The sequence below is a fragment of the Nothobranchius furzeri genome, chromosome 2 (assembly GCF_043380555.1).
Source record: "Nothobranchius furzeri strain GRZ-AD chromosome 2, NfurGRZ-RIMD1, whole genome shotgun sequence".
NCBI classification, from domain to species: domain Eukaryota; kingdom Metazoa; phylum Chordata; class Actinopteri; order Cyprinodontiformes; family Nothobranchiidae; genus Nothobranchius; species Nothobranchius furzeri.
The window spans coordinates 28,550,018-28,565,811 of NC_091742.1; the positions used below are offsets into that span (position 1 = coordinate 28,550,018).

Below are 15,794 nucleotides of genomic sequence, written 5' to 3' on the forward strand. Positions count from 1 at the left end.
ACAGGGACATGCAAACGTCTGCTCAGACTCACCTATAGCTTTGGTGTAGTGCCGGGCCCCAAGTAGCAGCTCAGGAGCCCGGTACCAGAATGTCACCACCACAGGATCAAGGTCTGCCAGCGGCTTCAGGGGGGAGTTGAACAGTCTGGCAAAGCCCATGTCAGCTGCATGGATGTGTAGACAAACAATGGGTTAGCAAAACAGGAAGCCGCACTTCACGTTCAGGGTGGCATTCAGGACCAGTAACCAAGAAAGTATGAACTAGCAAGGATGTGTCCCCCTTAAAATTGGAGATGAATGAATTTTTCCTACCCAGCAATGATACTGTGAAGGAAAGAAATGAGTTTGAAATATATATCACACCCTCTAATATTTCATTGGACCGCTTTTAGCTTTGACTAAGACACACATTCACTCTGGCTTTGTTTTGATAAACTTCTGCAATGTCACCAGATTTATCTCCATCTACTTTGCAATAATGTGTTACCAAGATCTTGCATTGATGATGGTAGAGTCTGACCGCTGCACAAAGCCTTCTCCAGCACATTCCAAAAATTCTCAATCGAGTTACGGCCTGGCCTGGTGGGCAATCCATGTGTGAAAATGATGACTCAATATGGACTAATGGTCATTATAATATTCAGGTAGTCAGCTGACCTCATTCTTGGGGCAAATCACGTTGCTGAACCTAGACCTGCCCAACTGCCGCAACCCCAGATCATGGCACTGCTCCCACAGGCTTGTACAGTAGGTACTAGGCATGATGGGTGCATCCCTTCATCTGCCCCTCTTCTTACCCTGATGCACCCATCACTCTGGAACAGGGTCAATCTGGAATCAACGTTTAAGTGATCAACAATAACGATCATTCTAGATTTTCTTCCAGACACATTTCTTCCTTGAAGACGATGTGGCAGAGTTCAGGAGGGCGATGTCGAGGCAGCCGAACGATGAGACGCTGGCGCCCGGCGACGAGGATTCAGGAGCCGAGACCATCGACGTCTTTGGAGGCCTGCGACGTGGAGCCAGGAGCAAAGGCCGAGAGGATCTGGGGGACCAGCAGCGATGAGGCAGGAGTCGGAGAACACTCGGGGGTCGGTGGCGATGACCCGGGGACCAGAAGGCTCTGGGAGTCCGGTGGGAATGAAGCAGAAGCTGGAGGGCCTTTGGGGGCCGGCAGCAATGAGGCAGAACCCGGAGAGCCCTTGGGGGCCGGCGGCGATGAACCAGGGACTAGGAGACTCTGGGAGGCCGGTGGCGACGAGGCAGGGGTTGGACGATCATTGGGGATGGGAGGCGATGAGGCTTTCCACACTGACAAAATTCTCAGCTCTACTGACTCTCAGAAACTATTTTCAACTTTCAAAACTCTGCTCACCCCTCCATCTCCACCTCCTACCAACAATCTATCAGCTGACACCTTTGCCTCATTCTTCACTGACAAAGTGGCAGCTATAAGCAAACAGTTTACTCAACTGGTCACTCCTGAACATTCGCTACCACAAACTCCTTCTAGCCCAACCATCTCAGGCCCTGCTGCTTCATTTTCCTCTTTTTCCCCTGTCACTGAGAACTGTGTGTCCAAGCTTCTCACGTGCAGCCGCCCTACTACATGCCCACTTGAAACCATTCCGACTAAGCTGCTCCAAGCTATTGCTCCTACAGTAGCCACAGCAGTCACATATGTGATCAACGCTTCACTGACATGCGGTACATTTCCCACCTCTCTCAAGAATGCTCAGGTTAAACCGCTGCTAAAAAAAACCCATCTCTTCCTCCAAATCATGTGGAGAACTACCGATCTATCTCTCTCCTCCCTTTTCTGTCCAAAATCATTGAAAGGGTGGCTTTCAAGCAGATCACAGAATGCCTCTCACAAAACTGCTTGACCCTTACCAATCTGGGTTCAAAAAGGGCCACTCCACTGAAACTGCTCTGTTAGCAGTGACTGAATCCTTAAAAGAAGCTAGAGCAACAGGCAAATCCTCAGTGCTTATCCTGCTTGACTTATCGGCTGCATTTGACACTGGCAACCATGGCTTCCTTTTGTCCACACTCTCTAGCATGGGCATCACAGAGAAAGCACACGCCTGGTTTGAATCGTACCTCACAGGACGATCATTCAGTGTATCTTGGCTTGGACAATCCTCTACCGTGCACCATCTTGACACAGGAGTCCCCCAGGGCTCAGTACTAGGACCTCTTCTCTTAGCCATATATACCACCTCACTGGGTGAGATCATTCGATGACATGGCTTCTCCTACCACTGCTATGCAGACGACACCCAGGTCTAGCTGTCATTTCCACCGGATGACCACACCGTCTCTGCACGTATATCAAACTGTCTCTCTGACATATCAAAATGGATGAAATCCCACCATCTCCAACTCAACCTCTCTAAAACTGAACTACTTGTCATCCCAGCAAAACCATCCATACAGCACAATATCTCAATCCAGAATGACTTCCTATCTCTGGCTCCTTCAAAGGCAGTTCGAAATCTGGGTGTTGTGATTGATGAACACCTGACCTTTAAAGATCATGTTGCCTCTGTTGCTCGTTCATGCCGCTTTGCGCTGTATAACATACGAAAGATGAGACCATACCTAACACAACGTGCCACCCAGCTCCTGGTGCAATCTACTGTCATCTCCCGCCTCGATTACTGCAATGCCCTTCTAACTGGTCTTCCAGGCTGTACTGTGAGACCTCTTCAAATGGTCCAGAACGCAGCGGCGCGTCTGGTCTTCAATCAGCCAAAAAGAGCACATGTCACCGCTCTGTTCATTGAGCTCCACTGGCTACCACTAGCAGCACGCATCAAATTAAAATAGCTAACACTAGCATACAAAGTCTGAGATGGTACGGCTCCCATCTACCTGAATCCTCTTGCAAAGGCTTACGTCTCAGCCCGACCGCTCCGGTAATCACAGGATCGTCGGCTAGCAGTGCCTACACCACGCTCAGGACAATCCAGACTTTTCTAATGCATTGTTCCACAAATGTGGACCTGGCGCTGACTTGACTGGAGGCACTGGACCTGGCGCTGACTTGACTGGAGGTGCTGGACCTGGCGCTGACTTGACTGGAGGCGCTGGACCTGGTGCTGACTTGACTGGAGGTGCTGGACCTGGCACTGCCGACTGGATTGGAGGTGGAGCCGCTGCAGGAGGAGCCGCAGACTGGACTGAGGCCGAAGCCTGTTGGACAGGCTGGGCCGCCGTCTGGGCCCCTTGTACGGGCGATGTCCCTTGGACGGGCGGAGCCCCTTGGACGGGCGAAGCTGTGGGACCACCGCTGGACCTAGATGCAGTGCGACCCCTGGGACCACCCCTGGACATGGATGCAGTGCGGACCCTGGGACAACCGCTGGACTTGGATGCGGTGTGACCCCTGGGACCACCGCTGGACGTGGATGTGGTGCGGCCACTGGGACCACCGCTGGACGTGGATGCGGTGCGACCCCTGGGACCACCGCTGGACATGGATGCGGTGTGACCTCTGGGACCACCGCTGGACATGGATGTGGTGTTGACTGGGCGCCGGTCACCTGACGAGCCTGCTCGCTGGTTCAGAGTAGATCCAGGAGTTCGGTCATCCTGGTCTCCAAAACGAAGATGGAGCGTTCTACTCTGAGTCGCCCTTCCTGTGTCGGCGTCGAGTCCATGTTGTTGCCACATTATTCTGTAATAAATGGAACTAGAGGACCGGTGATGACACCAAACACAGTAAGATGTTTTAACAGTCTTTATTAGCCTGAGCTATGAGGAGGTGTTACCTGAGGAATACTCAGGTAAGGGCAGAGTCGAAGGCAGGCGTGGGTCGAAGCCAGATCGGGACGAAGCAGGTACAAGGAGCAGGCTAGAGATGTGGTGGTAGACAGGCGAGGGTCGTCCTGGCAGGCAGAGTTCTTGGCGATGGCCAGTCATGGAAAGAGGTCGTGAGACTATGATCAGGCAGGAAAACAAAAGGCTGGAAGATCTACTAGCAGGAGCGTTCAATAATCTGGCAGAGTGCTGGTGGTTGACTGTGCAATATATAGCTGGTGAGGCAGGTGTGTGGCATGAGCTTGATGGTGAGTTGGCTGTGGTTGCTGGGGAAACAGGGCTTGGCTGGAGCTTGATGAGGGGACCAGGTGTGATGCATAAAGGCTGATGAGGTGAATGATGGTGCATGGAGGTCAGGACCTGGCAGGATCATGACAGTCAATTGAGCTTTGTCATCTGTTTTCTTAGCTCAATCGTTTTTCGGAGTAATAATCTACCTCATTTACTTAGGAGTACATCAGTAAAAAGGAAACAATAATATGGGTAAATTCCAGAGCAAACCAAGTCCCCAACAGGGGGACCAAAAATTTATGGAAAGAAAACATGGTGACAGTGGAAAATACAGTGGTGTGAAAAACTATTTGCCCCCTTCCTGATTTCTTATTCTTTTGCATGTTTGTCACACAAAATGTTTCTGATCATCAAACACTTAACCGTTAGTCAAAGATAACACAAGTAAACACAAAATGCACTTTTGAAATGATGGTTTTTATTATTTAGGGAGAGAAGAAAATCCAAACCTACATTGCCCTGTGTGAAAAAGTAATAGCCCCCCTTAAACAGTTCACCCTCACAGCAGCCAAAGGAATTCCTTTACAGTGACCACAAGTTTAGAAGATTTAGATTTGTGAATTACCAATTTTAACTCTTCCCCGTTCCGGACCTTCGCCCATCACCAGGATGTTCGCTGGTTTCTGTGGAAGACACAAACAGAGACTTTCAGAATTCAGTTTGGTTCTGTTCCTGCAGCATGTTCAGAGGTGGGTCAGGCAGGATCTGGAGGTTAAGGGTCATGTGTGAGGACCTTCTGTAAGGTCTGTTCTGGGTTAAATCCACCATCTCTTGGTTCTGTTCCTCTAGTTCAATGACGGTTCAGTCTAAACTAGGAGATACATAAGCTGAGAGCCCGGTTGTAAACCACGCCCACCAAAACAATGTCGGACTCCGTAATTTTCTCTGGCCCCCTGCCTGATCGGACCAGTGACGACATGTTTAGCCGCATGCTGTCCTTCAACCGCTGTCTGTCAAGGTGGTGTCCTGAAAACAACGTGGGCTACATTGATAATGGGAACATTTTCTGGGGAAAATCTGGTCTGATGCGGAGAGACGGCATCCATCCCTCTTTGGATGGGGCAGCTCTTCTTTCTAGGAACATGGCCAGTTTTATTAGTCCTCCATGACAACCCAGGGTCCAGACCAGGAAGCAGAGTCGTAGTTTAACCCACCCCTCTGCAGCTTCTGTACTGTTACCCACCCACTACCCCATAGAGACAGTGTCCTGCCCACGGCCAAAACCACACAGATTAAATATCAGGCTTAATAAAGTAAATGATGGAAATCTCATAAATATTAGAACAAATTCAAATGAGCAGAAAACTAGAAAAATTAAATGTGGGTTATTGAACATTAGGTCTATTTTTTCTAAGACGTTGTTAGTTAATGACTTGATTTGTGATAATCAGATCTCTTTGCTCTCTCTCACAGAATCCTGGCTGCAGTAAGAGGACTATGTTAGCTTAAATGAGTCGACTCCTTTTAATTATTTAAATCATCATATTGCTCGAAGTACAGGGCGAGGAGGAGGAGTAGCAACCATTTTTCATTCAGACCTATTAATCAGTCCCTTACAGATTAATAGTTACAGTTCGTTCGTTCGTCCGGCCACCTGTCGCAACCTCTTTAACCATCAAAGATTTTGACACGTCGTCAAAACCTTTTTGCACCTACAAAGCTGAGACAACAAAATAGTTCCTGCAGAACAAAGCTGATATTATTAGACTCCTTAAGAGTCCTCCAGACGCACGGTTCCATCCAGCTGTCGTGACCCGAGACATCTCTGGACTGAAGAGTCGGTACCATGGTGCCAGCGGTCAGCCGACCCGTGACTTTCGGATCCACCAAGAGGGTCTCTCAAAACGGGTGTAGTAGACATGACAGATTGTGTCTGATGGGTTTATGAAAGATAACAACTTCATAGTTTAGAGCAAACCGAATTCTTTTTCATCCGGAGACGCCGCTTTCCGAGAGTCGGCAGTTCTGACCAACATCACATTGACACATAGCCTTCATCACATTTAGCTCCATCCAATCACAGAAAATGCTTAGTTTACTTATCAAGTTTTAATTGTAATAAAATAATTTCTTACTTTTATAAACCTGACTCTTTTCTGAATCAAAACGCAGTGTGTATAATTACTTAATAAAGCAAAAATCCTAGAATCTTCTGATATTTACAATAAAGATCCAGCAAGGTAATACTTTATATTTATATAGAACATCACATCTTCCTAGTCATAAGTACAAATAAATAATCAGTTTGTCTCCGCTGCAACCCTGATGAACCTAATCAGTTATTTAGATTGCAGGCTTGTCTTGAAGACGTAAAAAATTGGATGACTCAAAACTTTTTGCTTTTAAATCAAGACAACAAGACTGAAGTTCTTATCTTTGGACCTGAAATTCAGAAAAGGAAATTGCTTAGTCAATCACCTGACCTGAACAGCATAAAATTAGTCTCCGAGAACAAAGTAAGGAACCTTGGTGTTATCTTTGGCCAGGACATGCCATTCAAATCCCACGTTAAACAGGTTTGTAGGATTTCCTTTTTCCACCTTCGGAATATTGCTAAGATTAGAAGCCTTCTTTGGAGACCCTTATGTCTTCCAGACACAAAGGTTTCCTATGGGGTTCTGTCCAGGATCCCAGACTGACCTAACCTGCTCCTGAAGCACCGGAGGAAGTTGGACTATCTGGAGAACTTGTGAACGTTGCAGTACAAGAGCAATCAGTGGGTATAAGAAAATATCAAACATAAAAAGTAGTGGAAGACAAGGAGGAAGATTGGCAATAAGCATTAACCCTTTTTACAAGTGTCATGAACTGAACTAGAGGACCTGTGATGACACCAAACACAGTAAGATGTTAAAACAGTCTTTATTAGCCTGAGGCTAATAGAAGGCGTTACCGGAGAAACCTCAGGTAAGGGCAGAGTCGAAGACAGGCGTCATATTGCCTCAATGGTGTGTCTTGTAAACGTAGCAGTAGCTCAGGAGGTAGAACGGGTTGTCCAGTAATCGTAAGGTTGAAGGTTTGACCCCGGCTCCCGACAGAGAATTCTGCTGTTGTGTCATTGGGCTAGACACTTTACCCTCCTTGCTTGCTGGTGGTGGTCGGAGGGACCGATGGCGCCGGTGTCCAGGAGTCTCCCCTCTGTCAGTGTGCCCCAGGGCAGCTGTGGCTACATCGTACTTCATCACTAGGTTGAGTGTACAGCGGGGAATACAGTCGGTAAAGACGGCTCTCCCTTGCCCTGCCTCCAACATGCCTCCATCTAAAAGGCTAGGCTGTCCAGAGTCATTTCTGTAGTTATGCTGCTATAGGCTTAGATCCACTAGGATCAAGACCAGTGGCGGCTCGTCCATAGGGGCGCCGCCCCACCAGTCTCATAGATGGAAGAACAACAACGTAGAATTCACAAAATATATGTAAAAAACATGAAACTAAATCTCTTCATCATACAGACTACAAGTGCTGTGTATAATCTGCATTCAAGTGTAGTTTAACAATGTTATTTACACTTTTAATATTACTGAATCATCCTCTGACGTATTTCCTGTAACTTTAGGGCGCAGCAATCTCTACCATAGACCTACGGTAAATGGCGCATGTGTGCTGGATTCCCCCCTCCAATGCAAAGTACAGGAGGGTTCAGGGGTACGGCGTCTCAGCTCAGGTCAGGACAGAACCGGAGATTCTCCACAGTTCACCGTCCTGTGCGGTTGTAGAGCAACTGAGCTCACCTGGTGACGTTTTATTATCACGAAGAACCAGAAAATGATGGAATGTGGCATCAGAGACTTTTGAACACTCTCCTGCATGTAAAACTGTGGATTTCTCTCACTACACTACCTGCAGAAACACTCCTTTACTGGCGATGTCTAGCTAATTGCCTATCATTTCCAGCTTTTGTCTGTTCCATTTGCACAACAGCAGGCGGAACTGGCACCAGTGATGCTTCCTAAGCAGACAGTTTGATTTCACAGAAACGTGAGTGACTTTGAGTTACATTGTGTTGTTTAAGTTTTCCCTTTCTCTGAGCAGTGTGCATCTATACGTATATGAAGCTGTAGGTTAACTTTCTGCAGGTTTCTGTTTTGGAAGTTCTCTCAGTTACTTTCAGTTTGTGCACATTGTCAGAGTCTGTGGAGCCTTCCTGGATACGGATCTTCTTGCCAAATATATCCTGTTGCTATAGTAACATCGCCAATACAAAGTCTATTATTCATGTCCACAACACGAGCCGCTGCAAGTGTAAAACACAGAGAAGCATCTCTGAGAAGTCAAAGCTCTCAGCTGAAGGAGCAGATTAGATCAGGTTTGTTAGAGAGAAGCGTGTCTCTTGGATACGCAGAAAAAAACAGGTAAGGGGAGGATGAGCACTACATTATCAGCCAGGGTGATGTCTGAAATTCTGCATCTACAATTAGTTGCTTCGATAAATAGACTGGGCAAAGCAAACACTGTCCTCAGGGACAACTGTTGAAATCAGGGTGCCAGCACTAGAGATCCACTCTCCCCCGTGGGGAGTTGAGCTGGGCTCCACCACAGCGGTGATGACTACTGCAGAAAGCAGCAAGAGCAGCAGCCCATCTGGGACGTGTTTCCTAGGTCTCTGCCCGACTGATGGACTCGTTGCTCCTGAGGCCTTTTGATCAGCTCTAGGTTTAGTTAAAGAGCAAGTCACCCTCTGCCAGAGTCTTACTCCACTCCCATTTCTTGTTTGAAAAATGCAACCAGTGCAGTTGCCTAGCAGACCGAGAGGGCGGAGCCGCTAACAAATACACACAGGCTCACGGCACTGTGACATCATAATGTACCAGCTAGCATCAAAGTGTACGTCTAGGCCAATACCACTGGCAGATAAAAATTCAAATTTAGTGCAAAGTTTTTATCTGAAGACGATGCAACACTGACAGTTTTAGGTAGATGCACCAGTGCTATACGTGCCAAATTTTACTGCAGCACAATTAGACATCATTTATTTGGTTTATCAGCAAAATAAGTTGTTTGGGGGTGACTTGCTCTTTAACTTGGTTCTGACACCCTCGGCCCAGTTTGTCTGTTATGGTCGACAGCTCTGGTCGCCACGTTATCTGCTGTCGAGCTCCGCATGGCCTTTGGTTTAGTGTCAGCGGCTGCAGGAGTAAAAATACACTGTTGTTGGACTTCCACTGTTTGAACTGCTTACGTGGGTTTAAGTCCTTAAAACGGTTACACTGAGTCAGATGATCACAGCAGCATGATGTAAGCAGAGGCGAATGACTGATAAGCTGAATTCCTGATGTTGTGGGGGTTGTGTGAGGAGCTAACCACATTTCACCACCCTCAGCAGGGGCAGAACAGGGTTTCTGTTGAAAGCTGCTCTACAGGCTGCAGCTGCTGAGATGTTTGTTTAGCAGTCCTCACGTCGAGCATACTCTTGTGTTTATATTTTTAATAAGTCACGGTGTGAATCAGACAATCTAGAGAATCACTAATGGTCCCACTAACGAGGTGGAAGGCTAGAGGTGGTCGGACCTGCTCTGTCCTACACTCTGGAGCGACCTCCCACTTGCTATCAGTCACTATCACTGCAGGCCTTCAAGAGTCACCTGGACTCTTTTTTATCGTTTGGATTTTATGTAATGCGGTATTTTGTCTTTCAATCTTTTATTGTCTCTGTTTGATCATTTTAGTCGTGTTTACCTGCTGCTTTTAAGTATTCTATTGTTCTCTGCTCTTTTATTATTTTTATGTCATGCTCAGCGCCCTGGGTTTCTGTAAAGACAGTGGAAGGACCTATACCAATAAAATTTGATTGACTGATCTAAGCTTTACTCTGATCTGCTGGGGAAATGTAGGTCTCTGAATCAATGCAGAACCTCCCGTCAGTCTCCTGACCTGACCACTGAGCTGTGGATTCAGCACAAAAGGGAATTCTTACATAATCCCTGAGGCACGCTGAACACCTTCAGCGTGGAGGGGGCGGAGGTGGAGTGCGGCAAAGCACATGCCTGATTCCAGACACACAGAGCACACTGCACCAGCACTTATGTAATAAGGCAACTACTGCAGCCATGCATCATCTCCATGGTTACACAGCAGCTGCAATTCTTTCATTGAACGTGACCATGAAGCAAAACAAACGGACACTGTTTTATTTAGAACAAGTCCTGAGCTTAGACACCAGGATTTAGGGGGTGCTGCAGCTGTGCAGTCATGACTTCAGTGTTCCTGCCACACACGTATACAGCTACATCATCAGCATCTGGAAACTTGCCCCCAGAACAGATTTTTGGCAGGTCATTAATAGTGGTCATGAAAAGCAGGGGGCCTAATATAGATCCCTGTGGGATGCCTGTTTTACATGTTAGGAAAGAGGACTGTTCATTAATAATTGCTGCACATTATTGTCTTCCTTCCAGTTATTTCCTGAACCATTGTAATGTTGTTTTATTTAAGCCAAACAAGACAGTTTATTTAGGACAATGTAATGATTAAGCAGATCAAAGGCCTTCTTAAATAAAAATTTAATTAAATTAAAAATTTGGGTCTAATGAATGACCAACTGCTTTAAAGGTACAATACACATTCTTGGAAAAAGCTATTCCAAGGTCCAATCCCATTGGCTCAGGCTCCCTTGTAGAGTCATATAGAAGTTGGTAGTGGTGGTAGACCACATCGGATCTTATCAAAACACCATTAGAACATTACATTTTCTGTTCTTGACCCGCTGTTGGCACCTTTTCTGCCATGATTACTAACATAACACACATAACCGCACCACACACGTGCTAGCATACACAGCATGTGGTGTTTTCATTTGACTTGAGAGACAGTTTGAGCTTTTCTACTTTTGACTTAACAATTACAAGAGCTCAGCATCACAGACAATGGTCACAGAAACAACCTAAATCTGACATAGTAAGAATAAATCATGTTTCAGTGAAAGTCAGACATTGCTTTTCAACCATGCTCCAATGAAATGATTTTAAAAAAGTAAACTCGTGGAACAGGTCTGGTCAGAAATGATGGTACCCCTAACTTAATATTCGTCGTCGTCGTTGTCGTCTTCCTCCGCTTATCCGGGTCCGGGTCGCGGGGGCAGCATCCCAACTAGGGAGCTCCAGGCCGTCCTCTCCCCGGCCTTGTCCACCAGCTCCTCCGGCAGGACCCCAAGGCGTTCCCGGACCAGATTGGAGATGTAACCTCTCCAACGTGACCAGGGTCGACCCGGGGGCCTTCTGCCGGCAGGACATGCCCGAAACACCTCCCCGGGGAGGCGTCCAGGAGGCATCCTGACCAGATGCCCAAACCACCTCAACTGGCTCCTTTCGATCCGGAGGAGCAGCGGTTCTACTCCGAGTCCCTCCCGAATGTCCGAGCTCCTCACCCTATCTCTAAGGCTGAGCCCGGCCACCCTACGGAGGAGACTCATTTCGGCCGCTTGTATCCGCGATCTCGTTCTTTCGGTCATTACCCAAAGCTCATGACCATAGGTGAGGATTGGGACGTAGATCGACCGGTAAATCGAGAGCCTGGCTTTCTGGCTCAGCTCCCTCTTCCCCACGACAGATCGGCTCAGCGTCCGCATCACTGCAGACGCCGAACCAATCCGCCTGTCGATCTCCCGATCCCTCCTACCCTCACTCGTGAACAAGACCCCGAGATACTTAAACTCCTCCACTTGAGGTAGGACCTCTCCCCCGACCCGGAGGTGGCAAGCCACCCTTTTCCGGTCGAGAACCATGGTCTCAGATTTGGAGGTGCTGATCCTCATCCCAGCCGCTTCACATTCGGCCGCGAACCTACCCAGCAAGAGCTGAAGGTCAGAGCTGGATGAAGCTAGGAGGACCACATCATCCGCAAAAAGCAGAGACGAGATTCTCCTGCCACCAAACTCGACACACTCCACACCACGGCTGCGTCTAGAAATTCTGTCCATAAAAGTGATGAACAGAACCGGTGACAAAGGGCAGCCCTGGCGGAGTCCAACCCTCACTGGGAACAGGTCCGACTTACTACCGGCTATGCGGACCAAACTCACGCTCCTCTGGTAAAGGGACTGAACGGCCCTTAACAGAAAGCCACCCACCCCATACTCCTGGAGCGTCCCCCACAGGGTGCCCCTGGGGACACGGTCATAAGCCTTCTCCAAATCCACAAAGCACATGTGGATTGGTTGGGCAAACTCCCATGCCCCCTCCATCACCCTTGCAAGGGTATAGAGCTGGTCCACAGTTCCACGGCCAGGACGAAAACCACATTGCTCCTCCTCTATCTGAGATTCAACTATCGATCGGACCCTCCTCTCCAGTACCTTGGAGTAGACCTTTCCAGGGAGGCTGAGGAGTGTGATCCCCCTATAGTTGGAACACACCCTCAGGTCACCCTTCTTAAAGATGGGGACCACCACCCCGGTCTGCCACTCCCTAGGAACTGCCCCCGATGACCACGCAATGTTGTAGAGACGTGTCAACCATGACAGCCCTACAACATCCATAGCCTTGAGATACCCAGGATGAACCTCATCCGCCCCCGGGGCTCCGCCGCTGTGTAGTTGTTTGACTACCTCAGCAACTTCTGCCCCCGAGACCGGACAGTCCATCCCCAGGCCTCCCAGCTCTGGTTCCTCCTCGGAAAGCGTGTAGGTGGGATTGAGGAGCTCCTCAAAGTATTCTTTCCACCGTCCGACTATAGCCCCAGTTGACGTCAGCAGCTCCCCATCCCCACTGTAAACAGTGTGAGTGAGTTGCTGCCTTCCTCTCCTGAGGCGCCGGACAGTTTGCCAGAACCTCTTTGGAGCCGATCGATAGTCTTTCTCCATGGCCTCACCAAACTCCTCCCACGCCCGAGATTTTGCCTCGGCAACTGCCACTGCTGCACCTCGCTTGGCTATCCGGGAACGCATTGTCGCAAGCTGGACAATGTCTAACTTAATATTGTGTTGCACAACCTTTCGAAGCGATCACTGCAATCAAACGATTCCTGTAACGGTCAACGAGACTTCTGCACCTCTCTGCAGGACAGGTCTTCTTACGGTTCTTACACTTTTCCCACTGACAAATTCAAGCACTTTCAAGGTAAAATTTCGACCTTTTCAAGCACCATACGGCAAAGACGAAACAATAAATAAGGAGTCAAGAGGACCTCACATTAATGATGATCCTAACCGATAATAGGATCGAAGATCGGCCTGATCACAGGATTTTAAACGATTATAAATCAGGTGAAAAAGATAGGATATAACCTTATACAGTAACTAGCACCACCTGGCTTCTCTTCTGGCACTCACAGAGCACAATCGCTTCTGCTTTGCTCCCTTATCTTTTTCCCAAGGCTCTTTTTGTCCCGTCTGCCTACAGAGCGCTTCTCTGCATTTCCTCTGGAAATCACTATTTTTCAGAAATGGATTTAATTAATTGGTCATTCAACGCGATTGATAAGATTTTTTCTACGATGAGAATGGAGGAGGGGGCTCGCGCTTGCCCTCACGGGACACACGCAGCAGGATATATGCTCGATTCCTGGAAGAAGTGGAATGTCATCTGTCTCTCTCAGCTGTCCGTTGAGGACGTCGAAGATGTGTGGATATTTGGCCTGATGATCACTGGATTTCTTCTGATTGGAGTGGGAGGATATCTGGTTTTCCGAAAAATATGGCGGGAGCGATTGGAGGGCGACCCGCACCCATGGACGGCACCGTCCGGGCGGAGACCTCACAGACTGGGACGTTACTCGAGGTGAATCGCAAGCTGGACAATGTCTTAGCTGCATTACCGGTGTTAGTGCGCAAAATGGATGTCATCTCGGAGAGGGTCACCGGACGGTGTGGAGATGTTTAATCACCGAATTGGCGTCACTGGAGGACTTGAATGATCAATACAGACTTTAAGGCAGAGAGAAAAATTATCTCTGCCTGACCCAAACAAAGTCCTGTTATCCAATCTGACGCCATAAGCAGCCTTGGAGTTGCGTGCAAAAACCCCCACGATGGAAGGAATGCAGACAGATGCTGTGAAAACCCTACCTACCCCCCTCGCCTTCGGATTGTGGTCTCTGCATCGAGGTCATCAAGATGGAGGCACTCACTGTGCTCTGTGCTTTCCCATGACCTCCCACCCACCTGTGGATTCAGTTGGCCGAGCACCACACAGACTGCTCCCGCTGAGGAAACCAGGGTCCCAGCCCCACCCCCCCACCTACCGGGTCTCACGTTGTGAACTGTGACGTTCGTGCTTATATGTAGAGGTGTTTTTTTGCATAGTAGAGCTACACCCTGCCGGTGTAACTCTGTTAATGCCTTTTTCTCCCTCCCCGAACTCTCCTCATGTAATCCCCTCTTCATCTATAGAAATGAGCGCCGTTATGGCTGCTCTCGTGGTTTGCCTGTATCTGTCCTGTCTATATGTGTGTGTGTAACCTTGGTCAGGCTGTTCTGTGGAGTCAAGTTCCTATGCTCTGGGTCGTTGGAGCGCTGGCAATAAAATTCTCTCTGATTAAACGTATCCTCAGACAGAGCTCTTCAAACAAAATGACAACAGCTTATTTTTAATTCTAACCTGTCTGCTTTTAGTTCTAATCTGTCACCTAAAAACCAAATACACACTAAAGAAATACACTACAAAACTAAGAAAAACTGCCTACAAGCAGCACAAACATAGCCAAGATACCAGAGTATTAATCACACTGGATGACTCTCTGTGGTTTCAAACGGTTGTTGCAGTCTCCTTGAGCCGCCTTCTCATCACTATTTAACACATCCTGCATTTACAGGGGAGGAGCGCGCCTGCAAGCCGCAACGTGGTGCAGTCATGGTAACGCTTATCGCACAACACAGCCACACACTGTTTAAACCAGGGGTCACCCACCTCTTAGTAACTGAGAGCTACTTAAAGGTTAGTGAGTCTTACAAAGGGCTACCTGTACATTACATACTTCTGAACTGTTGTATAGTTTATTTACAATGTATTGTTACTATTATTAACTCTTGAAGCTGGGATGGCCGGATCCCAACTCACCAAAGGTGGGACAACGTGAAATTCCAAAGCAACAAAATGCATTTTTGGCTCTAACTTTACTGCGTATTGTATATACAATTAAAATTATAATTTTATATTTTATGTCTGTTTGTCCAGCTCTGACCTTCAGCTCTTGCTGGGTAGGTTCACGGCCGAGTGTGAAGTGGCTGGGATGAGGATCAGCACCTCCAAATCTGAGACCGTGGTTCTCGACCGGAAAAGGGTGGCTTGCCAACTCCGGGTCGGGGGAGAGGTCCTACCTCAAGTGGAGGAGTTTAAGTATCTCGGGGTCTTGTTCACGAGTGAGGGTAGGAGGGATCGGGAGATCGACAGGCGGATTGGTTCGGCGTCTGCAGTGATGCGGACGCTGAGCCGATCTGTCGTGGGGAAGAGGGAGCTGAGCCAGAAAGCCAGGCTCTCCATTTACCGGTCGATCTACGTCCCAATCCTCACCTATGGTCATGAGCTTTGGGTAATGACCGAAAGAACGAGATCGCGGATACAAGCGGCCGAAATGAGTTTCCTCCGTAGGGTGGCCGGGCTCAGCCTTAGAGATAGGGTGAGGAGCTCGGACATTCGGGAGGGACTCGGAGTAGAACCGCTGCTCCTCCGGATCGAAAGGAGCCAGTTGAGGTGGTTTGGGCATCTGGTCAGGATGCCTCCTGGACGCCTCCCTGGGGAGGTGTT

At 48.3% G+C, this 15,794-nt stretch overlaps 1 protein-coding gene across 3 annotated transcripts in view; it reads right to left on the reverse strand.

Moving 5' to 3' along the window:
• Positions 1-15,794, reverse strand: part of cdk19 (cyclin dependent kinase 19) — an 85,486-nt gene that overhangs the window by 36,172 nt on the left and 33,520 nt on the right. For all 3 annotated transcript variants that reach the window (XR_008559781.2, XR_008559780.2, XM_015975516.3), the window contains exons 6-7: positions 4,685-4,742; positions 33-164 (exon numbers count right to left, since the gene is read on the reverse strand). Coding sequence is in view for 1 of the 3 variants with exons in the window: in XM_015975516.3 (XP_015831002.3) it covers positions 33-164; positions 4,685-4,742 (190 nt within the window). In the remaining 2 variants the exon portion in view is untranslated. The remainder of the gene's footprint in view (positions 1-32; positions 165-4,684; positions 4,743-15,794) is intronic.